Source organism: Gavialis gangeticus, unplaced genomic scaffold (assembly GCF_001723915.1).
Source record: "Gavialis gangeticus isolate Ggan-Ray unplaced genomic scaffold, GavGan_comp1, whole genome shotgun sequence".
Classification (NCBI taxonomy): Eukaryota; Metazoa; Chordata; order Crocodylia; family Gavialidae; genus Gavialis; species Gavialis gangeticus.
In genome coordinates, this window is record NW_017728993.1 from 66,626,482 (window position 1) to 66,648,827 (window position 22,346).

The 22,346-nt window shown below is 39.7% G+C and overlaps 1 protein-coding gene across 2 annotated transcripts in view; it reads right to left on the reverse strand.

Annotated features, from left to right (window-relative positions):
• The window catches only part of KIFAP3 (kinesin associated protein 3), a 136,494-nt gene that overhangs the window by 100,151 nt on the left and 13,997 nt on the right, over positions 1–22,346 (reverse strand). For both annotated transcript variants that reach the window (XM_019501906.1, XM_019501907.1), the window contains exons 3-10: positions 20,356–20,510; positions 17,338–17,393; positions 16,684–16,825; positions 15,369–15,468; positions 14,292–14,416; positions 13,208–13,306; positions 10,358–10,536; positions 7,029–7,191 (exon numbers count right to left, since the gene is read on the reverse strand). In XM_019501906.1, coding sequence (XP_019357451.1) covers positions 7,029–7,191; positions 10,358–10,536; positions 13,208–13,306; positions 14,292–14,416; positions 15,369–15,468; positions 16,684–16,825; positions 17,338–17,393; positions 20,356–20,510 — 1,019 coding nt within the window. The remainder of the gene's footprint in view (positions 1–7,028; positions 7,192–10,357; positions 10,537–13,207; positions 13,307–14,291; positions 14,417–15,368; positions 15,469–16,683; positions 16,826–17,337; positions 17,394–20,355; positions 20,511–22,346) is intronic.

Genomic DNA, 22,346 nt, shown 5'->3' on the forward strand with positions numbered 1-22,346 from the left:
CCCACCCACCCTTGGCCTTTCTCCTCCACACTTTTTTCTTCTGGATAACTTTTCTCCATTTGCTTGTATGAGGTTACTAGGAGGCAATCACTGCATCCACATGTCTTATAAGATATTTCTAAACTGTAGTTACACTGTGGAAAAGCACAGCTGAGCTGAAGAAAGTGCTTATCTGTACTATAATTTGGGAAAGGTGTGCCTCTCATGCAGACCCTCCCTCTGTGGACTTCTTTAGGTTAGGAAGAGAATTAGCAGCAGAAAGTTTCCTTGCCTTCTCTCCATCAAGACTGAAACTTAATGTTCCCCCCCTTGAAATGTGTTTTGGCATCCAAGTTATTTCATCTAAAGTTTAAAAAGTCACCATTTCATGCAGCACCACTCACGATTCATCATGGCTATTTTTAACTTGCTTTTGTAACACACATAGCAATACTTACAAAATAATTCAATTATGCATGTAATAATGAAACGTTATAACTTCTGTGCTAGAAATATTACTAATATCTACAGGTTGGAAGAACCCCTTTGGTCATATTCTGTTCCATGTATTAGGCATGTAAACGGAGTTAGGTGCCTAGAGCAATTCTGTTCCTCTCTAGTAGAGTCCCTGAAAAACAGATAATGCAACAAGTAGGCGAGTCTGCCTCCTCCTAGCTGTTCTTTATAACTTAATTGTTAGGGTAAGATGCCAGTGTGTCATAAAAGTCAATGCATTCATGGATTTTCAAGGACTTTAAAAGTTTGGAACAGAATTATAATTAGGCACCAAATTCCATGTAGCTATCTAATAGGTGGAATAGAATCTGGCCCTTGACATACTAGTTCTGACAGCGTTAACTTAAAGGAATCATATAAAGTGACAGACACTGTAGGCTCCAAAGAGGAACTGGTTTCGATTACTTTAAACAAGCACAAAAAAGATATGACTGTGCCATGAAAAGAGCTGAATTAACGCTTTCCTGACAATTAATTACATTTATAATAAACAAGCAGCGAGGGCTTGGTGAACAGCTTTATCGGGTTGTTTTTTTTTTTTTAAATGAACTCAGAGGATTTAAATTCCTTCCTCCATGCCATAAATTATGAATGTGATTTCAAAGCCTCTGTTTTGATCATTTATACACAAATAAAATCAGAAACAATTATTAGAAATTGGTGCTGGACTGTGGCATATTTATATTTATGGGTCCATATGTGGATCCATATTTACATATCCAATTAAACAGCCTAATTTTAGATGTGCTTAGCACCCAATACCCTACTACAGTCTGCTGGAGATGCTGGCCTCTCAGAAGTATTGAAAGTTAGGCTAGTTATTTAGATGTCTAACTAACAAGAAGAAAGTCTAACTTTGGCCAGGTTTGCAAAACTAAGTGCCTATTCTCACTGCAAATGATAAAACACCCACAACTGAAATAAATCATTTAATAATTACTGCTTTCCAACAGACTGGTCCCTTTACCTGAATGATTACTTAATGTGGTTCAGTCAGCTTCTACCATAAAAAGAGAGAGACACCCCAGGCAATATTCACACACTGAGTATTGGAACCAGCTGCTGCTGAGCCACCGTAGAAAAAAGGTTTCTCAATTTAATTGGGAAAACAGGAGGAAGCATAAATTTTACTGCCATTAATAACTTCAAGCAATCCTGATATGACTTTACCTCACCCTGACAGCTGGACATGTGCTTTTTGTTAGGGTCTTTACCACATCTGACCCCTATTGTTTGCTCACTTGATCAGGTAGGAAAATGTATGTTTCTTTATAGGATAAACGAAGCCTATTAAAATTGGAAAAACACTGCAGTAGCCTATAGGAAGCTCCTTTCTCAAACAGATGTTTGAAGCTCCATAGTAAGCTTCACTACAAAAAGGCCAAGCCAACCAATAAAGGGAAAAAATATGTTAAGCCTCTTTTAAAAGAGACCTTCATAAAAGCAACTGAATGCTTAAAGAACCCTTCCCCCTCTGTTAATTAGAGAACAAGCTTAGCGTACAACTCAGCACAGTTGTGTATGGTACCGAGAGCTGATCATCACAGAGACGAAACAGGACTTCTTGTTCTTTGTTTGCAGTGCAAGTTTCAGGAAAGGCTGGATAAAGCAAGAGACTTGCCAAATGTTGCCAAGAAAACCGATGAGGATGAGCAAAGAATTCAACATTCTTAGCATAATTAGGGCTGATTAACTCCAGTGACTAGAAAAGGCTGAAAGGGTATTTATACACATACCTTTTCATGCTGTGATGGGCCAGAAATCCAGTACATCAGAGCAGACTCGATTAAGCATGCAAGCTGACGTGTACAGCGCTGCATCGTATGCATTTGTATAAATGTCAAAATGTGCGCCGATGTGCAAAAAATGGCGGCCAGTGCGCTTTTGAACTAAAACACTTTTGATGCATTTTAGTTCAAAAGTAGACTGCTCCCATTTTCTGTGTGCTGATGGGCATTTCACTGTTTATACAAATGCATGCGCCACAGCGTCAGGCGCTGCAGCGCATGCATGTGTAAAAATGTTCAAAGAGTCTTATTACTTTCACCATTGTGCTTTGTAATGTGTACATGCCAGTGAAAAACAGACAAATTCAGTTTGACTGTGCTGTTTGTTGGCAGAACTATAGATGGAAGAAGGCATTGAGAAATATGAGAAGAAAACATAAATGGAAGATAAGTAAGAACGAGATTTCCTTTACTTTCTCCCTATTCCCAACCTCTTCCTAGCAGCAGCTAGGAAGATCTGGGGCAAATGAGTGGGGAGAAAGAAAACATGACCTTTCTCCATCAATATCTAATCTAGCTGCTATCCCAGGTGTAGACGGAGCTTTTGGACTGTGCTGTAACAGGCAGGTAATGAGTAGATCGCCCAACTCCCATAACCTAAAATGAGATCCCTCCACTCCTGGTCTCAAGCTGCTAAACGGCTCTGGAGAACACCGAGTCCTACCGACCTACTATTTTACAAGGTCAAACTGTGCTGGTTCTCTACCCTGGGAGACCTAACCCTTGTCAGCCAAACATCTAAAAGCCTTGTTTTTAATTTATTTACAATCTCATCTTCTTCCTTAAATACTTTCTATATTTAATTTGTGCTAATCTCTCAAACCCTGTGCTAAAGGCTCAAAGGCATGGTAGGCACAAATGCTAAAGTTCAACAACCCAAGCTGACAAGTTTGACCCCATGGCATTAGAAACTATTTGGTAACTTGTCAACAACTGCTAAGGTACGTTAGCACTTTGGTTTACATTTGCAGCTCACCTGAAAGTGCTCTGACATAAGCAATGTGTGTTGAATGTGCAAAGTAACTGGGATAAACAGGGACACTTCGCATGCAAGTATTTAACACTAAAGATACAGGCTTCACAGAGTTCTTACTCACAAATTGCATTTAGGAGCTATAGCTACTGTATCAAAGAAATCCTACTGAATCCTGGAAGAGCAGATAAAGTAAGAGACAGTATTTCAGTTAATGGTTTCAAAGTGTATATAAAAAATATGTTAAAGAGAAACTTGATAACTACACCACAAAAAATGACGAAAAGAAGATGCACACTCGATGCCCATAGGCAGGCTTCATGCTCCAACAGGATACTGGGGTCAGTCTGTGATATTGCAGAATAATTGAGAGAAGTGGTCCAACCTTTTTCTCCGCAAGAGGCTGAGTGGGTGGTGTTCAGGCTGGATTTGGTGGGTGGGCCTGATGCAGTGCATGGGGTAGGCAGGGCCTGGGCCTACTCCAGTTTTGATCTGGCCACAAGCGGCATGGGGGGAGCAGCCCAACCCCAATCAGGCCGTGTGGGGGGAGCAAGGGAGAATGCAATACAGCCACAAGGCAATGGCCCAGCAGGCCAAGCCCAGATCTGGCCACACAGGGGCAGAGGGGTGGTCCAGACCAAATCTGGACATCTAGCAATGACCTCTCCCAGCCCAGCCTGGCTGCAGGGGCAGTAAGATATCCCAGGCCCAATCTGGCCATGTGGCAACAACCCAGCAGGGTTGGGGGAGAAGGCCCAATCCAGCCTCACAGGGCTTAATGTAACTTGGCAGTGGGGAGAAGTGGGCATATTAAAAATTTCCCTGCAGCATGGGGGCTGAGCAATTGTGCTTTAAAGCATGATAGTTATTTGTGGTTCTGGTGGCACATAGGAGCCCCAATCACAGATAAGATGCTGCACTAACACCAAACAAAAAGTTCCTGCCCCAAAGTGCTTACAGTTCATATCATGTGAAACAACAGGATTTTAATCAGATTTTTTAAAACAATTTCTGTTCAGATCATACCCCTCAGCCTGGCTTATTGTCAAATGTCACATGACCCTTTAAATGGAACCTGCCTACTTTCCTCTCCTAGTTCTGTTTTGCGGCTGCAGAAAAGTGATATTTAAACACACACAGCTGGGGTGTGGGAAGTGGAAAAAAGTTTAGAAGAAATTATTTTTAGCCAGTGAAGTTGTTCACTGCCAGGATCAAGGTATACAGGACTAGATTTTATGCTCATGACTACTCTCCCAGTATACATTTTTAAAATCAACTAATATTAAACACAATGGTAAGGCAGGAAGTGGGAGAGTGGAGAAAAACAAATGAAGTGTTCCTAACACAGTTGGGACTGAAAGTTCATCCATCAAATGTCAAGTTCCATTTTCTGGGCCACATCCCCATAAAACAACTGATGTGGACATAGCAATTAAAAGTAACAGCATTTCACAGAGCCCTTTTTCTGCCAGAGTATTTAATGAATTGTGGCCCAGATTTTCCAAGATGCTCAACTCCCACCAAAAGCAATGTAGCAGCCCCTGGACAGGAGCACCCCAAAGACACACGGCAGGGCTTGGAAAGGAAATTTCATAAGATGACAGTCAGACAAGTCTCTACACTGAGAAAACGAACCAATCCATATAGTTTACGCACCAATAACAGAAGATCACCTTTGAAGGTTCTGTAAAAAACTCACTTGTATGGGTTGCAAACCAACCCATCTTGAGAATGAGAGTCAAATCCGGCCCTGCCTAGATTTGAACCTGTCATTGCTGCAAGGAAATTATTTCATATTTATGGCTAGAGGTCCAGACATTCCTGAGGTAGAACCGATCTAAGTTATGTGGTTTTCTGTAAGCGGTCTTGTTTAGCCTTACCAAAATAAATCACAGAAAGTTAGGGTTGGAAGGGACCTCAGGAGTTCATCTAGTCCAACCCCCTGCTCAAAGCAGGACCATCCCCTGCTAGATAACTAGATAATCCCAGCCAAATGGGCATAACCATCTCAAAAGTGAACAATACAATACATTCTTGGCAACCACTGATGCTTAGTATCCAAGAAGACCCCAAGTTGCAAGGGTTAGGTGTCGGACAAAGATTCTTTTGAAGATGCCATGGGATCTAATCTGTGATCCCAACAATTACACCTCCTACCAATGCCAGATGTACAAGGCAGAAGACTTGATTTTGCGATCGGGGATCAGATCCCAATCGCACCATACTTGCCAGTGCAAGGGGAGCCCAGGATCATGTTCCCAGGTGCCCCCTGCACTGGCAAAGTACCTGACAATCAGCTGATTACTGGCTGACTCCAGGGATCATGGAGTTGGTTCAAGTTCTCATGCAATCCCTGGAGCCAGTGAAAGGTCAGTTGATAAATCAACAGATGGGAACATTCTGGGATATTTTAGGCATATCTGCTACAGGCCTTAGCAATAGAAGGTAGGTGTATCTACTGACAAGGGACATGTATGGAGCTGGCCAAATCTGGGATTTCTGTACTGTATTACACACACATTATCCAAGCATCGTCTCAGCTGATCCTCAGGCTATCAATCCTCTTCCATGTACCTTTGTTAAGGCACCAGAAAGTTGTAACTACATAAGCAGTATTGACTGAAGGAGCTGTTCAGGGCACTAACAATATAACAATCCGTGCATCCTCTACAGCCACAAATTTAAAACTTGCATCACTGCATGAGGTAACTATCAGAACAATGACATCATTGCCAGTATTATCTTGTGGTATCACTTAAAAGGAAAAAAACCCCCAGAATCATTCAAAAACAACTCAGTCTACGGTTCTGAGATCCACAGGCAAATCAGAAGCAAAGAAAGTGCTACTAAAAAACATCTGATAGATTCAAGAGATACAGTACAGCTACCTCGTTTTTGATCATCAATACTTGATTGATGACCTCCTATCAGTACACCTTCCATATTACACCAAGACATAAAATCAAATTAACTAGAGTCCAAGAGAACCTAGAAAACGATTAGATTGGAACCAAATTGCTACAACCTTCTCAATAAGCTAAAGATTACTGTACTGCATCCAGTTTTGGGCTCCACAGTTCAAAAAGGACGTGGAGAAGCTTGAGCGAGTCCAGAGGAGAGCTACACACATGATCAGAAGTCAGGAAAACAGACCTTATGATGCGAGGCTGAGAGCTATGGGACTCTTTAGCCTGGAAAAGTGCAGGCTCAGGGGTGATCTGGTGGTCACCTATAAGTTTGTTAGGGGTAATTACCAGGATCTGGAGGAACGTCTGTTCACCAGAGTGCCCCAAGGGACGACAAAATCGGATGGTCACAAACTCCTCTATGACAGTTTCAGGCTGGACATAAGGAAGAACTTCTTTACTGTCCGAGCCCCCAAGGTTTGGAATAGGCTGCCGCCAGAAGTGGTTCAAGCACCTACTCTGAACACCTTTAAGAGGCATTTGGATGCTTATCTTGTTGGGATCCTATGACCCCTGCTGAGTTTCTACCCCTGGAGCAGGGGGCTGGACTCAAAGATCTTCCGAGGTCCCTTCCAGCCCTAATGTCTGTGAAATCTATGAAACAATCTTCACTCAAAAAGATTGAGGCATAGCAATAGTTGAAGATTTCCTGCAGCAAGCAAAGATTTTGTGATAAAAGACAAATCTAACAACTGCTTCTTTGGGAATAGCCAACACTTTATCTTTCCCTGGGAAAGTGATGGCAAAGGCTCAACAACCACATTAAAACAACTGAAAGGCTTGCAGTGGTGTAAAGGGGAACATTACCCAGGAGTGCAGTGAGTTTCGGAAGTAGCCCCACTTGTACCATCTTATTCCTCAAGCCAGTGTCGAATGACAGGTTTAGCAAAAGCCGGAGGGTGATATTCAGCAGGTCTTCATGTTCACATGGCACCATTTTCACCAGTTTTTCTACAATATCCATTTCAACCTGTGTGAAAAGCATGAGAAATTACCACCTCAATACATCAGTCCAAACTCAGCTTTTCTTTGCTTTTTTTTAAGGTATATTTTTAAATGAAAGCAATGTCTAGAGTTATTGGTGTCAATATGTTTCCATTCTAAGCAGCTACACTTCCCAAACATTTCAGATTTGTAGCTAAATTTTCCTTTCAACAAAAACTGGCTTTGTCTAAAGAAAGTATGAATTTAAGTTTGGCTGCCTCTGAAGAACTGAGTAGATGGAAGCAGGAGAGTAAAAATTGAAGTGGGGCTTAAAGAAGGGTTCTGCCTGAAGAGTGACTTACAAGATCAAAGGTTTTAAGTGAAATACAGACAATCTCATAGCAATCTACATTAGAAGAACGGTAGGTACCAAAATAGGACAAGAAACATACAGAGGGTATTTGAGACCTTTCCCTGACTTTCCAGCAAGTCCCTGGACAGGATTTTCTTTATGCTCTCAGTAATGGCTATTTTCTCTGCATTTGAATTTAACAGAGGAAAGAAATGTGTATCGCTGTAAAATTATAAAATGCAATCCAAGGACTGAGCAGTTCTATATTTTTTTTTGTGGAGATCATACTTTGAGTCAGCCAGAACATCTAATCATTGACTGGCAAGGCTTCAGAAATTTTCTCTAACACCTTTTAAGCAAAATCTCTCTGCCTTTACTTATAATCCTTTGCATGAATTTGCCTTCAGGAGTTCTTCTTTAGCCATAAAAAGTTTATGAAAAGAAGTCTGAGAGCCTTCAGGCTCTTCAAGTATAGGTTAGGTCTGTGTGAATAGCCAGCCTTTCAAAGCAAGTACGAAGAGAATGAACTCAAATAGTAAAGATGACAAAACACTGTAAAGCTCCACATTGTGGAACTTCAGAATTAACGTTATTCAAAGAATTGGCACATAACCCCTGGTCCCAAATCAGTCAACCTCACTGCTATAAAACTAGCTAGAAATTATGACACAGATGTCAAGATGCTGGATATGGCATAAATACATAAACAGATCAGTTAAATCAGAAGTGCTTGATTTTTTGGCCCTGCCAACCAGATGACTAGTGTGGGGCTGGTCTGTAGGCTGCGTGCTCAGATTGGACCCTATCCAGCCTCAGCTAAGAACCTGGGATTGGGGCCCCGTGTCACCCCAACAACACCGTGCATACTAGGGCTAGGACCCTGTGCCACCTTAATCCAGCCCCATGTGCCAAGATCAGGCTCCACACAGCCCTGCGTGACCAATCTAGAATGCAGGACCACAACCAGTGAGACTCTGCGTGGAACCCCCTGGGCTGGATAACAGGGGGCTGGATCTGGCTCATGGGCTGTGGGATGAACACCCAAGTTAAACTGTACCATTATAAGCTTTGCCTAAATAAACAAAATGGAATAGGGCCCTAAGCAACTAAATATTTACTTGGTTTTGCTCCCAGAGGTTATTTTAGACAACTGTCAGAACCCTGTTTCTTTCATCAGTAGCTTCCTAAACACGTTTACTTTTGTCATCTAAAACACCATCTGTACTATCATATAAAAACATTTGAGATGACAGCCAAACTAAATTTTACAATCCTTTGTAAAAAAAAATCTCTTTCTGGTGGCTCAGACACACCGAAATAAAATAAACTCAATTTGTTTAATTTGCCTCTCCAATAAATCAAATGGAATGTGGAAAGTGTGCCCAACCAAATCCTTATTTTTCTGATAAAAGTGATCCAGAACAGCGTATGATTATAGATTGAACCAAATACCATACACCTTAGAAATATGACAAATTCCTCAGAATACACTGCTCAGTGTCTTACTTCTGTTATTAAACAGAATGCACTCATACAACAGGAAAAATATTCTAGTAATTTGTGTATTTATTGGCATTACAAACAAAAGTAAGACTGTGGACCAGTCACGAAGAAGCAACTATGTATAGTTCTAAACTGATATGTTACTACATCTTTGTGAACTTTTTCAATCTTAGATTTCAAACTTCATCATTATGTCTCATGCTACCCCCTTGACAGATAAAGGATTATTTTCTCCATTAAAAACAGACTGGTGAACAAAGCTACAGAAAATTTAAATAGCTTCTCTGATGCCACAAAAGGATTAAGCAAATGAGAGTGTGGACACATTTGGCTCAAAAAGAGCACACAGCAAGACAAATCTTGTTTTTTCTAGGGACTTGAGACTTCTCACCCACTACCCCTAAGGGTTTATGGAGATTTTCTTTGTCTCAAATACCTGGGAGTCAGTGGAAGCTGCATGAAACAGTACTAGACTACATCTTACAGGAATATGCAAAAAGGGCTGCTTTGAAGCCTATGCTGCTTGGGACAGTAGTCAGCTGGGTTATCTGCCTGCCAAAGGATCACCAGATTCCCATTCCCTGAAACAAGTTGTCAAATGGAAATCTCTCTGCTTCTGGGAAAGGACACATGTAAGCTCATAGGATCACAGGGCTAGAAGGGACCTCATGAGGTCACCTAGTGAATCCCTTTGCTCAAGAAGAGAGTATGCCTGGCATAAACCATCCCAGTCAAGTGACTGCCAAACCTAGCCTGTTCCAATTCTTAACCATATACATAGTCAGAAAGTTCTTCTTAATCTTCAACCTAAATTTTCTCCGCAGCAGTTTGTGGCCATTGCTCCTAGTCTTGTCCCCTACAAGCCATAAAAAAGAGTCTTTCGCCATCTTCTTTATAATCACCCTCCAGATATTTAAAGATTGTTATCAAATCCACCCTCTGTTTTCTCTTCTCCAGATTAAATAATCCTAATCCTTTCAGACTTTCCTTGTGTGTCTCTGCATATCTTTCTTGAAGTGTGGGGCCCAAAACTGGACACAGTACTCCAGGTGAGGCCTCGCCAGTGCCAAACAAGAGTGCTTGGAAAGTTGAAAGAATCATTACAGTTCTTCCTTTCATTGTATTTACAGGTAATTTTGCTCTGTTGAGGACATCTTACTCTGTGGTTCTACATGTTAATACATATAGAATGTTTTATTGTATATTTTGTTGCATACATGTTTTGTTGTATATTCCTGCTGTGGTTTGGATTTTGTTTTTTAAATAGTTACTTCACCTCTATTTCACTTGCATTGACATTTCTAGGACCCTTGTGTGAAGAAACCAACATATTCCAGTGGATTACTATGAGACATACCATGTCATTTTTGTTCTCCATAAAAATGCTGAGTTTCTTCAAGAAAGACACAACCAAAATAAGCAGCTCAAAATTATCTCGATCCAGTGCTTTCACTAGCATATGGACAATATTCTTGTTCCTCATCTTCAGCTCAGTGCGTGTGTCCTCAGCAAGGTTCAGCAGCAGATAGAGAGCAACTAACGCATCAACATAAAATTATATCAACAGGTTAAAGAGCAGTGGAACTGCATCGATTCACAAGTACATTAATGGTTGAGAATATGATTTGCAAAAAAAGTTCTGAGCTGGCCCATTTGATCATTTTAACTAATGGGAAGAACTATGAAATAATAAAATAAAAAAGCAATTTTCCATTAAAATAGGTGGTCAAAAACTACTTTTGTAAAACTTACAACCACTAGACATATTGATGTGATTTTTTTTTTCAAATTTCAAAGGAACAACTTAGGGCAGGAGGGGAGGAAAGAACAATTACTCTGTAGTGATTGCACTGCAAACATTTCAGCATTGTGATGAACTGATGCCGAAGTTGACTAGAGACGGATGTATATTAATTACACCTTATTGTTTGGGGGAGGAGCAGCAGGGGAAAAGGGTAAAAAGCCCCACACCCAAAGAACAACAAAGGGTGAGCTGAAGTTAAGGATCTAACTCTATTGCTTTGTACCTTGTATGATCATCAGTTATGGGAATTAACTAGTTAATTAACTAGTTAAAAAGTTAAAGAAATGGTTAACTTTTAACTTTAACTAGTTCAATTTTTCAGGTGTCAACTTCTAACTAGTTTTAAAAAAAGGTTACACTTTAAAAAAAAAAAGTTAAAGTTAAGTTAAAAGTTAAAAAACCCCTGAAATCTGGCTTTCCCAGAGTTTTTCCAGTCACTCTCTAGGACTTACCTGAAATTATATTTCTTTATTTAAACTCTAGGACTTCTTGTTTGAGAGACAGAGTAGTGTGCCTTCCTATGAGATATGGTCTCTTAAGAACTAAAAGTCCCAGAGTTCCTTAATTCATGCGGGCATTTTCTATGCATTTGCAGAAGTCAACAGGGCAGCCAGTTGGCTGCAGGAGAGGGAACAAGCATTCCCTCATCTGCCCATGTAGAGTGATTGTTCAGGAGTGGGGGCTTAGTTTTCCAAGACAGAGGAAGAAATTTGTCAGATGTAAATTTTGAAATGCAGCTTTTGCTGAAGTTCAATAAGCATGTTTAAATAGTTTCTGCTATGCAACTGAACATTCTTTTTCTCATTTAGACTGATTTTCTCATTGCAGTCTAATTTTGATTTTCAGACTCTATTTCTAATTCAGATGTATTTCATACCCTTTTGATACCTTTTGAGCAATAAAAATTGTAACAACAGAGGTTTTCTGTGGAAACAGCTTTCATTTGTCACCTGGCTATGAATATCTCCTTTCTGTTATTCTGGTATACCTATATGATGCATTAACTTTTACAAAGTACTTCATCATGGAGAGGGTGAGAAGGATTTAACATTACATAAGTATTGGTAAATCGTTATTCTGAAAACTGTATGACAAGTATAACATTGTTTTCAGGTAAAGCAGGGTGAGTTCTGGGTAAATTAGTGTGCTTCTGTGGGCTTATGGAAAAGAAATCCACTCATTGCATTTGAAAATGAAAAATGATGCTAAGAGGCAATTCACTATGTTTCATGCATTTCTCATGAATCAACAACTTGTAACTAGTTACTCTCTTTTTAACTTACCTTTTAACTAGTTGAAAATGGAAATACTTAACATTTAACTTAAGTTAATTTTAAAGGTTGCTAACTTTTCACTTTAACTAGTTACATTTTTCATAAATTTTCCCCATGACTGATGATCAGCCACACCTATGCCCAGTGGGTACAAAATGTTACCATTCTGATTAGGCAGTACTTCCACATGCAATGCAAAATTTCTCCAGGTTTTACTACTATCAGTAGTAATGCATACAAAATGTTTTGGATTTTTCTTCAGGCAGTGTCATTTTAGTTTACTTTTCCTTTTAACCCCAGCTATATTTTTGCAGTTGCACCTGCCAAAACTTGCCATGGTTGCTGGCCGCTGCATGGTATAACTCCTCAGCATGAGTCTGCCTGTTTTGACAGAGACTTAGTATCCAAAGCAAGCTTTCCCTCTCAGTGCTGCAGGACTGTTTTTTCAAACTGTATTAACAGTAAGTGTATTACAAAAGATATTAAATCACTTTTTAAAAAGTAAATTAAAATCAGTAGTCTTGGACTGACATCCTTAGAAATGCAACTATTCACACACATGCACTGTAGACAGTAAAATGCAGGCTCCTTCTACTATCCTTAGCCCTGATTTAAAGGATTCACCCATGATGGGGCTGGTGAGGGGAGGATAGGCAGTCTCCTTGGCTTATTCAATCCTGGGCCTCTGTACTAAGAAAATGAATAAAGTAGTCAATTAGCATGTCTAGTATTGATAGATTTCAGCTATCAATTGGCATCTCCACTGATTTCATTGGAATTAACACACACTAAATGACTTGGTTCTTGCAAAACACAAGCACTGATCAGTGGAAAGAACAGTGCCATCAGCAGTACATGCTCACCTGCACGAGCATACATGTTGATGGATTTTCTTGAAGACTGACTAATCACTTTGAAAACAATCTTTACCACACTGCAAAATCTGCAGAATATAGATTAAGTCGACTGGGTTTTTTTTTTTCTCTAATTATTCATAAAAGTTCTTCCTATTAGTTAAAATTAATCAGCAGAATCTAGCTCTAAATCTTATAACAAGTATTTACTACAATCCCCTTACCCACAGGTCAGGTATTCTCCTGCTTATTGTTTATCTTTTAGGAGAGCCTACCTCGCAGTAATTGCTCCTGTTTGACAACCAGCCCTTGGTATTTTTTATAGGTTTTGTCATACTCCTTTTTCAGGGTTTGATTCTCAGGATCGTCATCAAGTAAATAGCTAGAGTTAAGGATGACTGTAATACAAAGGACACAGAGAAATCAATACTCTATATTTTGATCACTAGTGGGAAATTATACTGGTACTATCTGTATGATAATAAATGGTGAAGTCATCCATGGAAGATGTGGGGGAACTGGGTCACTGGACAGATCACTGCATAAGACCTACATAAATACTCTATAGGCTGTTGCCTACAGAAACTCATGCCTCTGAGCCAGTTAGTCTCTAAGGGTGTCTTTACAAGTGCTCCAGGGCAGCGGGGGAGAGGAAGGAACAGCATTTTAATTAGAGTGGGTCTCTGGAGCTGCTCTAATTAAAACTCCCGCAGTGTCTTGTGTGTATTCAGCATCCCGCGCTTCAAAATAGTGGTGGGGGTGCTTTAACTAAAATTCTTTTGATGAACTTTACTTAAAGTGCCCCCACTGCCATTTTGAAACACAGAGACACTGAATGCACATGACGCCAAGGCTCCTGGAATGTTCCAATTAGAACGTATTCAAATGTGCTAGAGCAGGTGTTGGGCATGTGTATAGGTGCCCTAAGGTGCCACTCTTCCCTACCTTCTATCTTTCCCTTAGCATCTTCTCTCTGACACTGACAGAAACAGGATACTGGGTTAAATAGAACTGTTGTCTCACCAGGTACGGCATTGCTTATCTTCTTAATAAAATGTGGCCCACACTCCAAAGACATTTAGAAAAACCTGGTGAAAGGTATTCTATTAGTAATAAAATACTTCCTGCAAGACATCACAAATAAAAATTTAACTTGAAACCATTCAACAAAGCACTTCCCTGCCCATTTCTCTCACTTTTTGTTTTCATCTGTTTTCATCCTGTAAGTAAGATGTTACTCACATTTTTACAATCTGTTGCATTGACATGAGTTGCTGCATATAGCTCTCACTTCAACTAATAACAGTACTAAAGACCAGGCAAAAGCTGTAAAGTTTTCCAGATACACTAAAAGGATATCAGCTTTCTTCTTTTTGGCGAGTTCCTCCTGCCAGAGCTCATGTCTCTTCAGCTCATGATCTATTATATTCATACACAGAGCTCCAATTTTGTAGTGCGTGATTAGCCCATGAAACTGAGAAAAACTAGATATAAAAATACATATACATGTAAGAACTGCACAAGAGAAAAAAAGATATATAATAAAAAAGTACTTTCAACTGAAACATTAAGATCTTGCAATGCTGAACAATATGAAATGTTTTTATTAGAGCTGGTCAAAAACAATTCAATGGAAATCTTTTGTCAGCAAATGCCATTTCACTGAAATGAAAACGTTTCATAGGAATGTGTTTCTGTTGAGTGAGAGAAGTCAATTTTTATTTTAAGTAGAAACATTTCATTTTAACATGACCCTTCCACTTCAATTCATTTTGACAATTAATTATATTAATAGTCTAAGCAAAATGAATTAAAATGTATAAGAATATTTCATTTCAACACTGACTTGACAAAATGGTCCCAAATAGATTTTTTTCCAGGATTTTCATTTCATAGGAAGTGTCAATGTTTTTTGTTTCAGAACTGAAACAAAAATATTCTGAAACTGCTGTAGCTTCCTTTCGAATGGAAAGTCCATTTTCTAACCAGCTCTAAACTGTCACGTTATAAAATGGTTCAAAGACTCTACACAAATAAATCAGTCACCATCCACTTACCTGACATCTCCCCTTCCATCAGTAGGTCTAGATATAGTGATATTTTACTGTTATCTACACTAATAGATTTCAATCAACTGCCTGCGTTTTGAATATTGTTTTCTTCAGCCGGTGAATGTACTTGGGAGATTATAAAAGAGGCAGCACAGTTTAATGGACAGAGTACAGAAATACAACTAAAAAACAAGGGCTATTCCTGGCTCAGCTGAAAACTGTGTAACTGTGAGTTTACCATCAGTGCCTCAGTTTCCGCACCTTGATGGTTTTCAGTAAAAGTGTTTCAATATATATTTCAGAAGAGCACTAGAACAGAAAATAGAAAATGCAAGGCAACTGGTAAGAGGATGCTGCTCATTTGTGCACAATGACTTTCACTTACCTTGAAAAGCAGAAGAAAATATAAATTATGTTAGTAGCAAGTTCCACACTTTGTTTCCAGTCTTCTCTCAACACTCTTGCCAATGCACCCAGTGCAGTTTCTAAAGTTAAACATGATTAAAATAATATTTATAACCGATTTCTCACTCTCTCTCTCACACCAGCTTAAATCATAAAGGGCTTAATGCACACCATTCATTATATCCTGCCTATTTATTGTAGTAAGATTTTTCAGAGCCCTCTGCCAAACTAACATGTCACATTCTTCATAGAGCCTCTGTCTCTCTATGGATTATGTTAAAATACTATAGTGTTTCATTTCAATTGGTTTTAAAAGTCACAAATCCAGAGAAGGGGTGAAAAAGGACAGAGGCTGAGTCTGTCAAAGCTCTAAGGTAACTCTGACAAATTTACCACCTTTATGGCTGTGTTCTCCCACTGTCTCCTAACCTCTCAGGGTCTCAGGCCTTCTGTCACACCACAATTTTCTGCATGTTCAGTAACCTCAAACAATGTACATCACCCTATTTCAAGCTCTCTTTTTCTCTTTGTTTTCCTTCCCTTCCCTCTCCTGATCAGAAGTCAACTGCCAAAAAGGCTTGCAGGTTATAAGAGGGTTTTTCACGAGGTCATTTTTAATGAGAGAGAGTGCATGAAGAAGGAAACTGGATGCTGAAGAGAGTACAAAAGGTATCTAGACTCCTTAAAGAATTCTCACCTATGCCCAAAGACTGATAAAGGCAACGAAAACAGGGGAATATGTGAAAGCATTTATTATTTTGTCTAAATCAGTATGCCACACATCCTAGATGAAGTAAGAATAATAGAGGTTTTTTTTTTAAACCCTTGCAAATGTGTGTCCCTGAAGAGATGCACGGTAAACTCAGAGTATGCACAAGACAGGAACTTTGGGAAAGTATGGAGATTCTAGGGGGGACACTGAAAAGACAGGGGTCAGAACAAGGAGGCCTGAGAAAGATGGGCCAAAGACTAATTTTCACAGAGAAGTAGCAGACAGTGCATGTGCCATGGAAGTATATTTGAGGAACCAGAGCTGAAACCAGTGGGCAGCATCTAAGATGACAGAGATTCAGCATGGGACCAGCATAGTGGGAAATATGCAGCAGCCTGGTCAGAATTCTTCAGAGAAAGCTCTACCAGCTCTGTGACAGCTGGCTTTATTTTACTTTGAAACAAACTAACATTAGAGTACAAACCTAATAAAGGACCACATGGTATACATGTTTCCCAAAAGAAGAAAGAACTGTACAGAGATGTAAAAGAACAGTGCAACTTTGAGAAGATTTGGAAGTTACCGTTGAGGAGCAATTCTTCCAGGTTATCAGGGTTCCGGGCCAGCTGTAGGATAAGGGCAGAGCCGCGCACCTTGTCAGGAATATCCTCATACAGTAACTCGATGTATTCATCCATGTCATTAATATTAGCTACTTCATCGATCTGAAAGCACAGGCATATTTGGACTTTAACACACAGAAGGAACCACTTCAGCTTCATACTGAGTTGGGTTACTTTGCACACAAAGCAGAAAAAACTTCATAACTAACTATGCGTTAGGATGTAAAAAAATATGAACTGAATCATTGCAACTGACAGGCAGGAAAACAGAAAATATAAAATCACAAAACACAAGAGGTGCTTAGAAGTGGCTTGGGGCTTCCAACCTTATATTCCAGACCCTTCGCCTATTTATACTGCAGGATGCTACACTTACAGTCAGGCGTACAACTTAAATACTTTAGCCTTCAAGGAGATGTTTAACACTCTATTGTTATAGAGTTTTTAAAACAAGCTCTTTGGTTAAAAAAAAGAAAAAAGAAAAACAACACTTCTTCGATATCTTACTCATCTTATTGCATCCATTTTTATTGTCCTTTTTAAATAAAAAATACTTTCATCAGGGTAAAGGTGTCTATACTTGAAATCTCTTAAATTCTACGCCCAATTCCTACCTCCATTCCTTCAAAGGGGGGTGGATCTTTTGGTTTATTGGATTTCTCTTTCTTTTCTGCAGTGAGAAAAGGCATGGTTATAATTAACATTGTAAATATTCATAGGCAATAGCATGCTAAATATTATAATAATTTGTACTATGGTAGCATCAAGGAGATTCTGTGATAGGACTCCCAACCCAGAACAAAAAGAGGTTTCTTGCCCCAGAGAGCTACAAGTCTAAAAGTTCAAGCTTTGTTTTAGCTCAATTCTGTAGCCATGAAGAAGAAGAATGAAGAAGAAAATTCTGCTGTGACATTTTTATTTTCAAGGCCAGGACACTGGTGTAACTCACTAATATACTGGTGTAAAAAGGGAACAGACAATTTATAGATCTACATGAATGTCACTTACCAGAATCCAGTGTAGAGGTACACAAGAAAAAAAATCAGGAGTAAAACTACACTGGTCTAAAGTTACACCACCACTGCAGGTGTCGTGTCCACTTCTATCCCTGGGTAGCTACTGGTTCCACTCACAGCGGCAAGGTCCTAAACTGGCACCTACTAAGGCAGCAACCTCAGGAGATCTGGTCACCTGTCCATTCTACACACTAGTGAAACTTATACTGGTGTACAAAATTAATCTAAGTTACATTGGTGTTAAGGTGTTGCATATAACTTTTTCAAAACTAAAACTTTTAATGCATCTCTAAAAGTCTACTATTTTAACACTGCAAGAGTCAGAAATTTGAGAGGCAAGTTCCACATGTGTGTGCACTTTGGAATATAGTCTATACTACAATATCACAAGATCATAGGTAGCCTCGGTGTGAAACAGGACTCAACCCCTTGTATAATGTTCACTTGTGAAGAAGGTCAGCAAGAGATTTGAAACTTAAATTTTATGTAGGGGTAGGAAATGACTGCTTTGATTAGGTTACTTGGCTAATCAGGAATTTGTAAAATAAACCTTGATTCACCAAGATACTGAACTCCTTATAATTTCATCGAGGCTTAATACCCCTGCTTAAGTAACTGGCTGAACTGAGCCCATAGCTATTACCCGTGGAGTATGACAGTAAAAGGGAGACTTAGGACTGTCATGCAGTAAGGGGGATGTCAGTCCAGGTTTTTCAGTCACCGATAAGAAACATTGGTTATTAATATAATAATCAGAAGTTCTGATTTCCTGTGGCAAAAGGCTTGAGTTTAGCACTTTGTTCTCATCAAGCTCAGGGTATAAAAGCTGAATAACCACTTCAATGGACTGACCCAACTGCACCCAAACATGTAACATGCTGGTTCAAAACAGACATCCTTGGGACAAGGAAAGCACTTTTTAAACCCCACCTTTTGCTTGAAATTTTGCTACAGTAGGAAACAGCTATAGGCAAGTTCTGAAAACTACAAAAAAAAGCAATGCAATAAATATGACCTGAAAAGTGTATAATACTGGACTTCTTACTGTTTTGGTTTTCTTTAAAATAAAAGATCCTGAATGGTCAGTTTTCTTGTTTCAAGGAGTTGATCTTTTATTTCTAGTTCAGAAACATCTGTAATTTTGAGTGGTTGTTCTCATTGGAGCACTATGTCAGAAGACCCAGAGAAAAGGACTGGGCATTCTCTCAACAGTTAGTTGAAAATATGAAGCATTGGATATTTATCAAAGAAAACTTTTCTTCTTGTTTGCTAGACATATGAGTTACATACGGCTTGACACCACAAAGAAAGAAAAAACCATTTTGAAATCATCTGAATAGAAATCAATTCCTCTCTCAATCAGGTCTCACCTCATTTGCATGTCTGAATCACAAAAATACTACTTCTCCACCCACAGATCTGGAAGTAACAGGGAGGCAAAAGCTAAATTTCTAATATACAGAACAAGGAGAAAGATGCAATTTCATGTCAGACCTTCCTTACGCTTCATAGGAAAAAATGCAAGTAAACTGGCACAAGCTCAATACTTGTATTTTTCCAGAAAGAACTATGCAAAGCACTACAGAAAGCATCTAGTTTAGAATACAGAAGAAAATACAGTTAAATAAAACCCTAACAGTATATCTATACAATTCAGAGAGGAATTGTTCAGGTTATAGGCATTTACACTCCCTCCCCCAAATCATGGGTTTGTCAGCATAAAGGTTTTCAAAAGGCTAAACACAGTGGTCCTCAATCTTCACTGGCCTGCAAGCAACAATAACAAGCCAATAACAGACTGCAGGCAGTGACCATCTTTTCTCTCCCTGTCAACTTCTGTTCTAACCTTGTAATTTTCTGTGGCTGCAAGCAACCTCATAGGGTCTCAATGGCAACATGATGCTTGTGAACCCAGTGTTAGAGGCCACCACCTTAGCAGTTTTAAAAGAGAACCCGGACTTGCCTGGAAGCTGATCCAGGAATTTTCTCTTTGCTCAAGTCTTACTGAGCACATAAGCTGAAAAGGCTAATTAACATTACCAAATTTCCATGTGGCTCATGGCTGAATAGTGTTAAACAGAATGTTAAGCAGAGTCTTAAATAAAGCTAATGTGAAATAATACCTCTCTTTTACTAGATGGATTAAGGGTTCTCAGTATTACAAAAAGCTCTGCACAGAACTATTGCTTTCATGCATCTCATCTGAAACAATCTATCCTATCAACCAGCTATAAAGGAAAAGAGAAGATATTAGAGTCTAATGGACAGAATTCCTTTAAGTCACCTGTCTGGCACCATCTAAAACAGTTACTGCAGAATTTAGAACAGAAGATTTTAATTGAAAGAGACAAAGCAAAAGAGAAGCACCAATATTAAGTTTGACTAATGAAAAGAAAAATGTACTTGGATCATCAAAATGGCTGCTCTTTTCCCACAAGTTTCTGTCATTTTTTCATGTACATTATAAACACCCCTCCCTACTCCTGTCCTCTTCACCCTTCAAATGTCCCCATAGCAAGCAAAGGAGTTTCTGAACTAGAAAACCCAAAATACAAAATATCACCAGCACCACTATACACTAGCTCCACATTTTACCCTAATCCCTGTACCACTTACCTTTCCCTGATGAGGCATCTCTGCGGTTCTGCAGATAGTACAGAAGTTGTTCTACCTCGGCTAGTCTGGAGGGGTGAATGAGCTTACATTCCTCAACCACCTTACGAGCCAGGGAGGCAATGTCTGTGTTTGCATTGAGACTCTTCAGCCGAATGCTGTAAAACAGTTCAAACAGAAAAATCTTACACCAGCTGGGGAGAAAACCAACTTCAATCACCCAGTTTAAGCTCATACGCTCATTAATTTTTCAAAGCAAAAATAATCCAGAGACCTCTGATATCTGGACTGAAGTTTCCATCAACCAATGTCAAAAAATGGTGGCAATCAGAGCTCCAGAATGACAAGAAAATGCCTGTCAAATTGATTAAATAAGGTAGGGCTATTTGTCAGCTGACCAAAACATAGCCTTAGTAAAGTGGCTATATAAGCAAATGCCTCTTATCCAACTTAGGCACGGTAGTTATCACAAGTGATCTGGAGATGGCATTCACAATGGCTATTAATAATGTGACACTCCCAAAGCACAACACAGAAAAAGGTACCCCTATGAATAAAATCTCCAGCATGCATCAGCTGTGCCTCAAGGTGTTCTCACATTGTATTTACCCACATTAGAGAGATTTCCTTTTTTTTTTCCTCTTATGAGCCATGCAAAATTATAGACCTTATGAGTAACAGACAGTGAGCAAAGGAGATATCTGTAGACACATGAGGAGGTAGAATGGAAGGAACTCCGAGTCTCAGATGGCAATAAAGTCAGTTCATTGTAAACCAAAGGCACATGTTTAATGTACTCAAAAACTCTGCAATAATACTTATCTTATATAAGGGAAATGTTTTTTTTTCCTGATCCTTATTTTTAACACAACACACACAGCCATTCCTGCTCTTCATCCCCCTCAACTTCCACAAAACCCTTCACCATCGGGGGCCAGGTTTTTTGTCCTCTTCCCCTCCCCACCCTAACTTCTTCACCCTGCAGTTCCTTCTCCCTCTCCTTATTCTCAGAACCTGCTCTCCCTGAGCACAGAATGTAACGAACAAATTTGAAAACAGTGATTTTACAAACCCATAATAATCTTCATATGTTATCTGCAGACTTAGTTCATCCAGAATTGATGTGCATTATACCTTTTCCAAAACTGCTGCAAGTTTTAGCACAGGTACTCTATAAACATACTTTTAAGTAGCACTTTTGTACCCACTTACATATCGTACAATTTTTTTAAAAATATATTACGTTCTGAGGGCCAAATCAGCCAATCAGGTCCAGCTTCAATTGGGCAAAGCCCAATAGTCAAGTTCCAAATTTGTCTGAGCGTTCAAATTTGTGTGGCTCTACTGTTGGGCAAGTATCTTCCCTCCCAAACTCAGCAGGGATCCTGGTTTTCTCCATTCAAAAATCACAAATTCTCTGATAAAACATATATTAGCAAATTCTCTGATAAAAAATCCCAGAATCCATGATTAAAATGAAATGTCACTATATATAGGTATCAATTGAACACAATGTTTTATTGATTATATTTACAATTTTAAAGCAATTTGGAAGCCTACCAGTGCCTCAATCACTATAATAAAATAAATTCTAAATACCTATAAATTTTGGAATTTGATTTTGGGATTTTTATCATGGAAAAATCAGAGCTCCCCGTCCCCTTCGCTCACATGATGCAGGCCCAGGCCCCTCACTCCCCACCCACAGCCCCTCCACCCTGCTGGTGCCCCTTGCCCCCACCCCCCACACCTCAGCTCTACTGGAGGGGTCTCCCAGCTGTCAGGGCTACAGAGGCAGGGACTAAGCTGCTGCCCACAGGAGGGGGTGGCTGCTGCAGCACGGCAGAGTGCACAGCCAGGTTGCCCCTCCCCTGCAGGTGGCACAGCCAGAACAAAGCCTGTGGCAGCAGGGACAGGCTGCGCACTGCAGGCTTGGGCTCCCTGCCCTGCTGCCTTGCCCCTGGGGCCTCCACAGGCCAGCCGGTGGGACCCAG